The following is a 13855-nucleotide window of genomic DNA, read 5'->3' as shown; positions in this document are numbered from 1 at the left end:
GCTCACTAAAGTGATGCATTGCTTTAAAAAACACTGTGTTTAAACAGAGTTCCTTTTATCATTGCCTTAAAAAATGTCCTCCCAGGGTAGTATTTATCTTCAATTTTGTGTTCTTAGTGCATGTGTAGGGCTCTTTCACAGTGGCGGTGGCCCCAGGCCTGCGGAGATGAGAGCACTGAAGTAGGGAGTTACTTTGAGACTCTGGAAGAGAATTTTGCCTAGTCTTTTCTTTTGATCCATGCTGCTGTGGAGTCATATTTTAGCTTTCTAAGAAATTCATGCAAGATATTGAAATACTTTCATGGTTTTCTGAATCCAAATCCAGGAGTCTATTCAGGACCAAATCCAGCACTATATTCCAATCAAAAATCCAACATTTTCTTCTATTATAGTAGCACAAAAGCACTTCAGAAATTACCATCATTGTACTTTGTGCTTTACAATGTCTGCTGTAGAGACTACTGTATAGAAAGGGGTAAAGCAAATGCAGACAACACACAAAAGGAAGAGTGGGTAAGAAAGGAAGACAAGAGAAGCAAGATCACACCATTATATAGATGAACAGAGTCAAATTTTGCATTCTTCTCTTACGTGTTTTTTGAGGTGTTTGTGGGTAGAGTTTTTTTGGTTTTTATATGAAAATGACCAGCAGATGTTCATAATGATCTGTTTGGCCATCTAAAAATCATGATTAGGATTAATGCTTTTATTTAGAATAACTGAATTGTTCATTAACTTGTTGATGTGTACAAACAGAAAAAACACCAAACAAACTGTATTTGACATTACAGAGATCATCTCCCATTCACTCCAAGCTTTCCAAGCACCAAGTCAGGGGCTAGGTGAAAAACCTGCGATGCCAATTGTTGCTTTCATGTTCCTGACAGGACTGACAATAATACATGCCAAAAGGGATCCAGTTCCCACTGTAGCATTTTCTTAAAAACAATACACACCCCAGCTCATACTCTGACCTCAACAGTGACCTCATACATTCTTTTATCAGCAGGTCAGTACATATGTCTGTTGAATTCTCCAAGTATTTGAGAAGTTAATTTGTTTTCACATTTCTGGGTTTACTGGTCATATTTCGTGTTTGGAGTGCATGTTGGAAGAATTTGATGTGCATGTTCCTTAATATCTGTTGGAAAAGGAAGTGGAAGGCATTTCAGTTTTAAATAACACCATCATCCTTTCCTCAAAAAATAACTAATAATTAAATAACTCCAGCATCATTTCCTAAAAATTTTTGCCTGGGAGGCCTTCTACATACCAGTAGTTATTATCCTCTAAGGTAAAATTCTCCCCAAATGCTTCCAGTAAATCAGTTTTTAATTTGCATATATGGTCTCTTATTGCAAAGCCAATGCTGAGTTTGGAACAGTTTTTTGGACTGATACATAGTGCACTGATAGTTATTTTCATTAAATGCTCCTGTCCTGGTTTCAGTTGGGATAGAGTTAATTTCCTTCCTAGTAGCTGGTACAGTGCTGTGTTTTGGATTTAGGATGAGAACAATGTTGATAACACACCGATGTTTTAGCTGTTGCTAAGCAGTGCTTACACTAGTCAAGGACTTTTCAGCTTCCCATGCTCTACCGACCAAGAAGGCTGGAGGTGCACAAGAAGCTGGGAGGGGGCACAGCCAGGACAGCTGACCCAAACTGCCCAAAGGGACATTCCATACCATGTGACGTCATGCTCAGTACATAAACTGGGGGGAGTTGGCTGGGGGAGGGGTGACCGCTGCTCGGGAACTGGCTGGGCGTCGGTCAGCGGGTGGTGAGCAATTGCACTGTGCATCACTTGCTTTGTATATTCTATTATTATTATTGTTACTATTTTATTTTATTTCAGTTATTAAACTGTTCTTATCTCAACCCAAGAGCTTTCTCACTTTTACTCTTCCGATTCTCTCCCCCATCCCACCGGGGGCGGGGGAGAGTGAGCGAGCTGTGTGGTTCTCAGTCTCTGGCTGGGGTTAGACCACGTCAGCTCCTTAAATTATTCTATTGCAAGTAATGAGGAACTTGTTAGAAAATAGTTAAGCTGAATGTGTGTGCGTGTCAGCGTATTCTGCTTAACACCCTGAAATGCATTATAATTTCCATAGAAAAATGGAATGTGCCTTGCATCTGGGTGAGGTAACAGGCCACGTGCAACAGCAAGTCAGCAGAACGCACTTAATATCTCCCAGCAGGACTGCTAGCACCTGTTTTATCTGGGTGGGTTTTCAAATTTACACCACCCACGAAAACTTGACATTGCCTTCCAGTATAGTTACAAAAAATTAATGCAATAAGCTGTCATGTTAGGAGCTCGTGGGAAATAAATTATCAGAACATAAATAATGTGATTTTTAAGTCTCTGCTCTTCTTTGTACTTTTGCAAGTTTTACTGGAGAGCTTGTTTATCTCCTGACTTTCCCTTTCTTCAAATTTCCCCCATTTCTACAAGGTGAACTGGAATTCATGGCAAATTTCACACAGTCTCAGTAGTCTTTGGTCAAGGGAACAGTGCAACGTGCAGCCGGCCATACCAGCATCTTGCATAGAGACTGCGAATTTGAAACCAAAGAGGTTCCTCGGTTGGGTCACTATAAGTTTTGCGTTACTCTGGGCCACATTTCTTCCCACTGCATTTACTTCAGGATTTGGAAGAATTTGAGTGTATTCTCTGCTCTTCAAAGTGTCCTTATTAAGTAGTAGTAGTAGTAAAAAATATTTTTTATTATGTAATAATACTATGTACAGTTTCTTCACAGGGAATCTTGATGGAAATATAAGACTTTCAGACAGTCTTGCTCAATAATAAAAATCTTTTAGTATTAATTTAGTATGAACACATATATATGTTAATAAGCATACCCAACTTTAAATATGCAAGAGACAAGAAAGCAGATGGCTTGCTTTCAGATGTGTTAAACTAGTTTAACCTGTGCGATATAAGAAGAAACCAGTCTGCTTGTTACAGTTCGACTATAATACTTGTAAAATGAGCCCATAGGAGTTAATTTCACATTGTTCCCTTTGAAAGTCTTTAACCCTACTCTTTTGTTCTAGCTATAGTAGAGATAAATTTGAGAAAAAATGTTTTCTGCAGCAGGAACCTCTGTTTTGGAATACCTAGGAATCAGCTATCGTGGATAACATACAGCAATACAGTGTAGTGAAAATACTACAACAATTTTGTACGTAAAATTTCGTGACACCTTTTCACAGAAAACAGGTCAATCAACAACAATGCCAAATCAAATGGAGCGCATGGCATAGAAGGTGGTTCTTATAATGATTGAGTTTACTGATTGGTACTTTTACAAATAATTAAAATAACTCTTACCATATGTTATAACAAATAAATCATAATTGCTTACTTTTTATGGATTAGTTACATTTTGTCCCACAGAATATGTACAATTATAAAGGCATTAGGGATTTTTTTATATTTTAATTGTATTACCCTTTGCAAAGGTACTTCAGATGTGCCAAACATCTGTTTTCAAGTGAAGAACAACAGGGGATTCTCCTCACTGAATATTGTTTCAGGGATCATTTAAGAATCACCTAGACTCCCAAACAGTGTTGCATGTGTGGCATTTGAAGAATGGATAGGCAGGGGGATAAAGACATTGGACTGGGTAATCCATCTTGGTATACCAGTTTTAATCTGGAAAGATGCTTTTGACTTCAGTTGAACCTCCTTGGTGTAAGGCAGCTATCAGAAATGGGCATTTGGGCCCAAACTCAGCCTGACAAAATCATAGTACATATAGATATGTATAACGCAAGCACGATAGTAAGTAGAAGAGCAGGCTGTGTATTCAGTTATCACTTGTTTGAAATGGAGAAAGTTCTTGAGTTTGATTTTTTTTTTTTTTTTTTTTTTGGTGAAGGAAGTATTGGACCTGCGCCTATTTTGTACATAGTGAAAAAAGCTGAATGTCCACCTGCCTGGTTTATGAAGTCTGGCTTTGTTAAATAATCTTAGTGATAAAACTGAGGATAAAAACATATGTCAGTATAAAACTGCAAGCATATTCTCCTTATATCTCCCTCATAGCTTTCTATGCCTATGCTTCAAGGAGAGGCAAAACAGGAATACAAACTAGTGAAACCAGCTGGGAAGAAAACCCATAAGGAACAAAGTTACAAGGCAGACCAAAAATCTGGGTGTTTCCCACACCTCAAGTGAGTCGTCAACAAGTCACAGTGTATGCAATGGATGAGTCAATTAAGAACAGAAAGTGAAATAAACTTGTCCTTCTCAATCTCCGAGAACAGCTTTAGGTGTAGCAGGTTGTGCAAGACTATAAATTTGGCCAAAAAATAGACCTTTTAGGTAGCGTGTGTGTGTTTGTGAGGTTTAAACAGGTATCTGTGACAGTGTACATGACCAATTCGCATACCGTTCTCTATTAGGCGAGAGAAGATCAGAGTTTAGGCCATGCCCACCTTGAAATATTTTCCAGTTTCTTCCAGAGCATTCTATATAACTAAGTCTACCATGGACAGTTTCATTCTCTCACCAGCTCCAACATGTGCACCAAAAATGCTTTTATCCACACATGAAGGCATCTCGGTTGCTTGCCTGAATCTCTGTTCTTTTTAGAGTCTGCAATTAAGACCAGATCACTGGCACTTCACCTACTACTAAGAAAGCAGCCAGAACTCAAAAGCTAGTGTGTCTCTGTCCATGCTTGGTTCATGTGAAAGTCACAGACAAATAGTATCTGCTCTTCCATTTTTCATTTTATTCATTTTATGCAGCATGTGTATTGTGAATATTTAGAGTCCAGGATGCTACCTGTAAGGCCTGAATTGTATTTTTATTTGATTTTGATTCTACTAGTGCTATGGAACTTGAATGAGAATGAGCTGTGTAATAACAATAAATTATTTTCTAATTCTGCATTCATTTAAATCCATTGACCTCCACAAATTTTGTTAGTGATGAATATCCATGGGAAAGAAAGAGTGAAATACAGGTCTCTCAACTCAGGTTAATACTCTGAGGAAATTTAGGAAGAAATCTTGCTGGTAAAGTGTGTTTGAAATACCGTTACTGTGACACTGATTATCTCATGCCATAATACTAATCTCAAAGGAGTACTATTTAATATTGGTATTGAAAAAGAAAGCAACAACTACTGAAGAGTTTTATGGAGTTTCTTTGCTCTGGAAAGTGAGTATATATGCGACTCTCTGGGTTTCTGTGGCAGACTATTTCCATGAGTGTCCCTAATCAGCCATCAGCAACATTAGAAAACTTCTACAAAGCAAATCCTTTGCCAGATTTTATCTGGGGCTTTGGGTCATGAATCAGAATGTCAAAACACACACAGAGCTACGGAAGATAGCGCTGAATGAAGTGCTAACAGAAATTACTGGTTTACTTTTGCTGCCAAAATAACCAAGAGTATTTTAGGAGCATATATGTATAGAAACACTCTGTAATAATAATGTGTCATATTTATAAAGGTGTCCCATTCTTCAGCAGGAGGAATCCAGCTCGAAGTAGACAAATAACAACTAACTTGTGTATGTGTCTATATGCTCTTGTAAACTATATTGTCATAAACTTAACAAGAGAGAGTTAGTCAGACTGAGGTATTTTTCAGAGCTTCTTATAAATACAGAAAAACATAATGCTGTATTACTCATCATTACTTGTCTTCTGAGCATCCCACAATTAAATTTATGTTTGGAAGTGAAGAAAGTGTTGTCTGCCAGACAAAAGAGATGAAAGCTAATCTTGGTAATTGAGTACAATCCCACAAATGAGCTCTTCCTGTAAGTCTGCTAACTGCTGGGTATTAAGTACTACTGTTTATCTACATGCAAGTCCCACGGTCTGGTTTGGTGATTTATTTCTGTCGGTAAAATTTCAAATAGCTTCCAGTCAGAAGCAGATTACCCACAACTACGCAATGTAATATGTTACAGCAGATTTGCAATGTATCTTCTTTGTATGCCATGTAATGTATTAATAGTACCAGAGTTGTGATATTGCCGCTTATTTGTACATCATTGTTTGGACTATACACCCTTAAAATGTGAGTGTACAAATATCTTGGGACTCACTAATGTTTATGGTGTAAGTATTTCAGGTGTTTTCTTCATAATGCTGTATGTATGAACAATATTAAAAGGATTTGATTTATGAAAGAAGCTTAATATATTGTAAGCATAACTCAGTAGGCTTAATTTAAAAAGCATCAAATGGTATTATCTACCTGATGACGCCCACAAATCTTAATTACTAAATTAGCATCCTCTTAGCTGAGTTTATCTGCACCCACGATGCTGGAGCTACATTTCAGATTTGGACATATTGTTCTTGAGATATAAGTGATAAGTGATAAGGAAGCGATTATATTATCGCTTAACTATTAGAGATAGTTTTTTGTTACCTTTGAAAAGCAATCTCGTGTAGTATTGATTGACTTTCAACATGGTTAATTGAATAGCTATGTGGACAAATATCTGCATGGCAATGAAGGTTTGTTATGTCATTAATTCTTTATCCCATTTATGGGGTTTAAGATTTTTAATATGGCAGATCTGCTATTCAACATATTGCACTTCTTCCACTCTTTTGAACCTTTAATATAAAATAAGTGCCGAGGAACAAAAAAATTGGGGGATTGACAGTGATGGAGTGCTGTTCAGCAACAGTCTGATCTTGGCAACATCTACCTGTACAAGCAAATTTGCAAATTTGAGTCACTTTTCTGTATCTTGATATGTAAGATTTGGAGTCAATCTGTATATCCTGAATTCTGAACTGTAATGAGCTATATCTTCTGCTACAACACTTTGTAATTCTGATGATACTATTCGCGATAACGATGAACACCAACTCTGTTATGAACTGGTACTTTTTGCAAGCAAAATTCACTACAAAATTGTGGCCATTTGTGAGATACGAAATTTGTCTGGCATCTATGTTAAGTGTTACATGGCAAAATCTTCAGCCCTTGATATATAAGCAGGTAGAGTTCTACGTATGCAGTGTCAGCTCTAGGAAGAGTTTACCCCAGCGTATAATAACCCCACCACTAACTACTTAAATAAACATGGACTTCAGGGATTCATACCATGCTTGATTGAAACAGTACTGAGGAGTGGAAGCTGCTTAAAATCTCTCAGAACTTTTGTAATTGCAAAATTACTCTCATCTGTTAGTAAGTTTGAATAAAAAGTGTTTGGGGCTGCTAGGGTTTGAGTTCAAAGAATAACTGTGGTTTGCCAAGGCAAGAAGTAGGTAATTAAAGCAATGTTTAGAGACACACTGAAAGCTTCAAAATGGGACAACTTTAAGGCTAAGGTTTTCTAGACTGGAGAGGAAAGAAAGTGAAAATAACCCAAGAATATATTAATGCATGTCTCTCTGAATCTCCTAACAGTTCCTGAGAGTTGTATAGTAACTGCAGTTATTATCAGAAAACTGACTGTAAGAGTTATTTTCTGACATTTTCAGTGTATTATGTGGCTGTGAGTTGCCACACCAAACTTGCTCAATTCACAAGTCAAAACAAGACTTTATTATAAGGCTAACAGTGCAACCACAGTCTATTGTCTGAAAGTTGGCCACTGCTATTGCTTCATACACCACCACCAAGAGGGATGACTTCGGACTTAGGGCTTCTATTAGAGTTCTCTTGGTGAACTGTGAAGCAAAACAGAATTTGCTTTGTAGTTCTGCAGTATATTGAGTCATTGGTGTTAATGGTAATGACTAGTTTTGTCTGAGAGTTTGAGAGATGTGACTTCAAAGACACACGCTGTAGAAGTAGACACGTAAAGTAACCAGGTGCCATTTCTATAGGGTATTTTTCACCTTAAATGTATGTTAAGGTTTATGTATTAGGCTTCTATTTACTAAATATTCAGTATTGCAGATAGATATTGAGATGTTTTCACAGCACATTATGGTTCAAATGTTCCCTAATAAATTAGGTTTTGTTTATAGCTGTGGCCTCATGAACGACAGCAGAGGGCACGTGCCCATTATGAAAAACGTCTTGGTTACACTACAAGGTCTGCTAGGAAATTTTTTTTCAGTTATTTGGAGGTGGATGCTACTGACATCAGTCTGATTTTTCTTTTTTTTTTTTCTGGGTTTCAGTGACTTCGGACTTAGGGCTTCTATTAGAGTTCTCTTGGTGAACTGTGAAGCAAAACAGAATTTGCTTTGTAGTTCTGCAGTATATTGAGTCATTGGTGTTAATGGTAATGACTAGTTTTGTCTGAGAGTTTGAGAGATGTGACTTCAAAGACACACGCAGTAGAAGTAGACACGTAAAGTAACCAGGTGCCATTTCTATAGGGTATTTTTCACCTTAAATGTATGTTAAGGTTTATGTATTAGGCTTCTATTTACTAAATATTCAGTATTGCAGATAGATATTGAGATGTTTTCACAGCACATTATGGTTCAAATGTTCCCTAATAAATTAGGTTTTGTTTATAGCTGTGGCCTCATGAACGACAGCAGAGGGCACGTGCCCATTATGAAAAACGTCTTGGTTACACTACAAGGTCTGCTAGGAAATTTTTTTTCAGTTATTTGGAGGTGGATGCTACTGACATCAGTCTGATTTTTCTTTTTTTTTTTTCCTTTGGCTTCCAGTACTTAGTTGTAGAGCAAAATTTCCCATCTTTGAAGTAGCTGATTCTGCATTATGGTTGATTTGAAAGTTCAAAGAGACACTCAGTTATACAGCTAATATCCAAACAAATCTTCATTTCTTTTAAATTCTTCAGGACAGGAAAATTTCCATTCAAATTGTTTTCTTATGTAGTTGATATTGTTTAAAGGTCGAGTAGAAATATTCTCACCGTGTGCATTATTTTCACGACTGATGCAGGGGTGTAGCTGGACGTCAGGGCTGAGCCAGCCCAGTGCCTTGCCGTTGCCATCAGGAGTGGCACCGTCTGTCTGTCCCTCCTTCCCACCTCCCCTTTCCTCTCCCAAACCATGCCTTACTCAGGCTGGGACGTGCCCTACCCTCTGCTGACTCCTGTGCTCATCTGACTGCAGGAGAAACCGGAGTGACTAAAATACATTTGCCTTTTTTGCTGGGCGAGTTTTCTGCACGGAGCCAGCTCCCGGTGCGCTCAGAGAAGTGCTGAAGCCCAGCAGAGGTGGCAGCGGCAGGGCCCCACGCCTGGGAGGAAGAGGAGGTGAGGAAGAAGCAGATCTTCCTATTTTAGCTGCAGCCAGCTTTCAACTGACTTAGCTGTGTCACATCTCTACACCTTACGAAATGACCTGGTTTATTTGGGTTTTTTTCATGGTGTAAAACTACATAAACATTTAAGAGAATGACAGAGTTACGGCCTGAGTTTCTGCAATTACTGTGCTGGGCCAGATTTGGAGTAACCCCATTGATTTTAGGATGGTTATTCCACATTCACAGCTGTGCCAATTGGTGACACCTGCCAAACTGATTTATGAAAGCTTTGTGGTAAACCCCAATTTTGGAGTAACTTTAGTTAGTGTTAGCTGCAGAGTTGTTTCTGGTTTGGGATTTTTTTTAATTGATTTAGGAGAGAGATTATTTATCATTCCCTACAAATGGTAGAATGTCCTTGAAAACAAGTGTTTGAAAAGACTCTTTTAAAGATGTGTTTACTAATGCTTTGGAGTTTATTGTCCTTAAAAAGAACATATGTAAAAAATTTGCAGGTATTTATAAGTTTATAAATACTACCTGTGGATCAAGAGAGTCTGTGTGAGCTTGTAATATAGACTTCTAGGATCAGTAGTAAAAAGAGTATTTATATTCCTTTCAGCTCCATTTTATATATATCCATTATATATCTCCATTTTCTGAGAATAATGGCAGAACTACAGTCATAGAAAGATGACAATAATAAAAGGCCCTCCTCCTAGGCGAGAAAAGATACTGCCAAGGGTCAAGCAGCTTTTATTCAAGGAATGAATTTACTCCTCGTGTTTTGATGGTTGAAAACTGTTGATATGAGGTACTGTGAAATGTGTAAACATTCAAATAAAATTAACTGCATGGACTTGATCTACTGCAGGCTTATGTTTTTGGTGTCGAATATTCCTTTCTTTTTTTTAATGTTTTCCAATGAAAATAGGTATTTCAAATATATTATTAAACATTTTTTTTGTTTGTTTTTCTGGTCCTAATTGCCTTGAAAAAGTCCATCAAGCTAAAAAATGTATTTTAAAATCAAGTCTGTTGAAGACATTTGACATAGGACGCCTCTCTATACATAATTTTTCTGTTTTCATAGCAGCATATTTATGGACAAAGTTGTTAGTTAAAAGATTTTACATTTATAGCGGAATATAGACTTCTAAAATCAGTAGTAAAAAGAGTATTTATATTCCTTTCAGCTCCATTTTATATATATCCATTATATATCTCCATTTTCTGAGAATAATGGCAGAACTACAGTCATAGAAAGATGACAATAATAAAAGGCCCTCCTCCTAGGCGAGAAAAGATACTGCCAAGGGTCAAGCAGCTTTTATTCAAGGAATGAATTTACTCCTCGTGTTTTGATGGTTGAAAACTGTTGATATGAGGTACTGTGAAATGTGTAAACATTCAAATAAAATTAACTGCATGGACTTGATCTACTGCAGGCTTATGTTTTTGGTGTCGAATATTCCTTTCTTTTTTTTAATGTTTTCCAATGAAAATAGGTATTTCAAATATATTATCAAACATTTTTTTTTGTTTTTCTGGTCCTAATTGCCTTGAAAAAGTCCATCAAGCTAAAAAATGTATTTTAAAATCAAGTCTGTTGAAGACATTTGACATAGGACGCCTCTCTATACATAATTTTTCTGTTTTCATAGCAGCATATTTATGGACAAAGTTGTTAGTTAAAAGATTTTACATTTATAGCGGAATATTTGCTTCATAGATCCTGGGAGGGCTAGGGGAACCAGCTGGGAATGGTGACTCACTAGAACCTTTTGGAACATTCTGGCTCCCTAATCTATTAGAAATAGACATATGAAAGGAGTCAAATTAGTTCTGTGATTACTCATTTTAGAGGCAGAAGTTTTATCCTTTTATTGATCTACATTTAGGCTACATGTTCTTCTCTTACCTGAAGCTCTCTGTGGTAACTGTAGATTTCTTCTGAACCACCAACAGAAGTCAGCACCGTGTCCTTCCCTAAGCAAGCACTCTTCAGAGAAGCATAAACATTAAATAAATTAAAATTATTTAGCATAAGATTTGAAGGAAAAAAATAGAGAATAAACCACTGCTGTGACATCATTTTCACAGAATTCTACATCATCCCAAGGAAATACCTTTGCTAACACATTTGTTGGAGATTTTTGCTTACATTTTTTAGTTAACTCGGTCACCCACATCTCCAGACATATACTCAGTGTCTAATCCTCTATGGATGCTTTCATTGCTGCTTGTTTGTAGCGTATAAAATCCAGTTTTATGTTAAGTAGGTGGGTTGCTCGTTTGCCAGCATGCCATTCTGGATTGGGCATTTATGAATTGTTTTTAAGCACCAAAGCAGACAATGAAAGCTTTATATCAATTCCCCAATTAGCAGTAATCATTCTTGTTAAACTTTGGTAAAGAGCTGTAGTATGCAATGAATGTAAAGTATTCATTCCTGGGCTGTTTCTTTTTTTTTTTTTTTCCCCCCTGCATTTCTACATTTTGTCAAATAGTCTTATGCTGCCTGTTATTTCTGTTCATATTGCAGATTGAGAATGTTGATGTCTGCCTTAGCTTTCTGGCAGCCAGAGGCGTAAATGTCCAAGGTCTTTCTGCAGAAGGTAAGAGAAACAAATCATCAGAACAAATAATAGGATTTTTTTCTGAAAACTAATTCTCTTAATACAAATTATTTGCACTTAAATTCCAAACTCCAGCTGTCTTGAACAGCATGCAAATATAGATTAGTAATAGCAAGTGAGTTTCCTTTTAATTTTCCCTTGAAATCAAATCAAGAAATTCAATGTTATTATGAAGCTCGAGACAATGTTTTAAAATAGTATTTTTTCAATAGTATTAATCTTTTCATGTTATCTCCACAATATTAGATAGGTACAGGGTTTCCCAAGCGTACTTTTAAACTTGTTTATATAAGGGATTTAAAACAACAAAAATGAATATGAGAATCTTGCTCAGTTAAGTAAACCCAGGGAAGACTATTTGTTTAAGCAAATTTGTTATTAGTAATAATACTGTCAGGATGAGTCTGAAAATTATTGTATTCTTTTGATGTCATATATTAAGTGAAAGAGTGAATGGTCTTGCTGCTTATATTATAGCCTTTTTTGCCGTATTAGTCACCTCAAGTGATTGCCTAATATGGTTACAACTAAGTTAATAAATATATTAAATCAAACTCACTAAAATACCGATTTTCTTAATCAGTATGTAATATTTGCCTTATTAATGTAAAATTAAGTCAGGTGGATACTTTATCTTGTAAATTAATAACATGTACACAAGCGTTTGTCCTACAACAAATTAAGCAGTTCTGCAAGGTGCTATGCACCTTCAAAATCCCTCTGACTTCCATGGCAGCTGAAGGCAATAGGTATTAACAAGACACAATCCTATATTTTTATTTTGCTTGTAGCACAACTAAAAGCTAGAAGGAAAAATACATTTTTTTTTCAGAGATGGTAATTTCAGCTGAATTTTAGAAGATACCCAGAGAAAAAATTTTGAATGTTAACCACTGTTTTATTTTCAAATTAACTCAGAATTGTTATCTTTCACCATTTCCACCTTTCTAGTACCTTAGCAGAAGTGTAACACGGCCATAATATCTACTATCTACCGACTTTGATTGTCTACTTACGGAAAGCTCCTTAACTCATTTAAAAGAACTTCTGTATATACTGTGGATATGTTGATGCATGAGAACACTGAACATTTACATGTTACCGTTCATCTCAAAGCTGTTTAGAACTTGAATTTTTTAGTGCAGCCTATTTTTACTTGCATATGAAATAACAATCAAATGTGTGAATAGTGTGAATTTATTTCATGAGAATACTCTTTGTTTTTTAATACCATGACACGGCGCATGACACTTTTTTCTGTACTTTGTTAAATCAAAATCTGAGTGCATTCTGTAATACATTCCATTATTCATATCTTTGTTTTGCTTTGGAAAATCTTTTTTGATAGGAAATAAGCTTCAATTGTGTAGCATTAAGTTCAAATACTACTAAAAGCAATAATACTACGTAGTGTTAAATGCAAGGACTATTTTTTAAAACGTTTATTAATCTTTAAAACAGAATTTTAATAAGGCAGACCTTGAGTTCTGAAGTAAGATTAAAACTAGTTTTGCTGTATTGCAGTTGTTCATGAATCTGGGGTAAATCCACTAATATATTTGTAATGATACTAGTTTAAAGTATCACAGAAGTGTGATTCCCTTAAATAGACATTTTTAGCATGTACAATCCTGAATATTACAATTTCTCTTGAGGAGGAGAAATTGAGAAAAACAGACTTTTTTTTTACCATGAAATTGTCTAGTTACCTTCATAGTGTTTTGTCAGCACATTTATGTTTAAAATCAATTAAGTTTATAAACCGTAACCCTGTTTCTTGTAATAGGCTTTGGTAAATATGTCTTCTTACTACTGGGTCATTTATTGATGACCAGAAAGTTTCTGGAACAGCAAACCATGAGCTTAACAAGGATTGAAGATTTCACAAACAGTTTCTCACCTCATTTTGACACTTGAACAAGGAGGTCTAGAACAAAAGTAGTTTTCAAATCTTGACTGCAGAATCTCTACTGGAGAACCCAGATGATAAATAATAAGCCAGTTGCTACAAAGAAAAACACTCCCCTCCTCTTCCCTGCAA

General features: G+C 36.2%; 1 protein-coding gene across 2 annotated transcripts in view; it reads left to right on the top strand.

The window, feature by feature from the left end:
- Positions 1-13855, top strand: part of NAV3 (neuron navigator 3) — a 284264-nt gene that overhangs the window by 101798 nt on the left and 168611 nt on the right. For both annotated transcript variants that reach the window (XM_009284931.1, XM_009284930.2), the window contains exon 4: positions 11721-11793. In XM_009284931.1, the coding sequence (XP_009283206.1) occupies positions 11721-11793 (73 nt within the window). The remainder of the gene's footprint in view (positions 1-11720; positions 11794-13855) is intronic.

The sequence above is a fragment of the Aptenodytes forsteri genome, unplaced genomic scaffold (genome assembly GCF_000699145.1).
Source record: "Aptenodytes forsteri isolate BGI_AS27 unplaced genomic scaffold, ASM69914v1 Scaffold71, whole genome shotgun sequence".
Taxonomy (NCBI): domain Eukaryota; kingdom Metazoa; phylum Chordata; class Aves; order Sphenisciformes; family Spheniscidae; genus Aptenodytes; species Aptenodytes forsteri.
The sequence above is the reverse complement of the archived record's forward strand: the minus strand, read 5'-3'. Positions and strand labels throughout refer to the sequence as shown.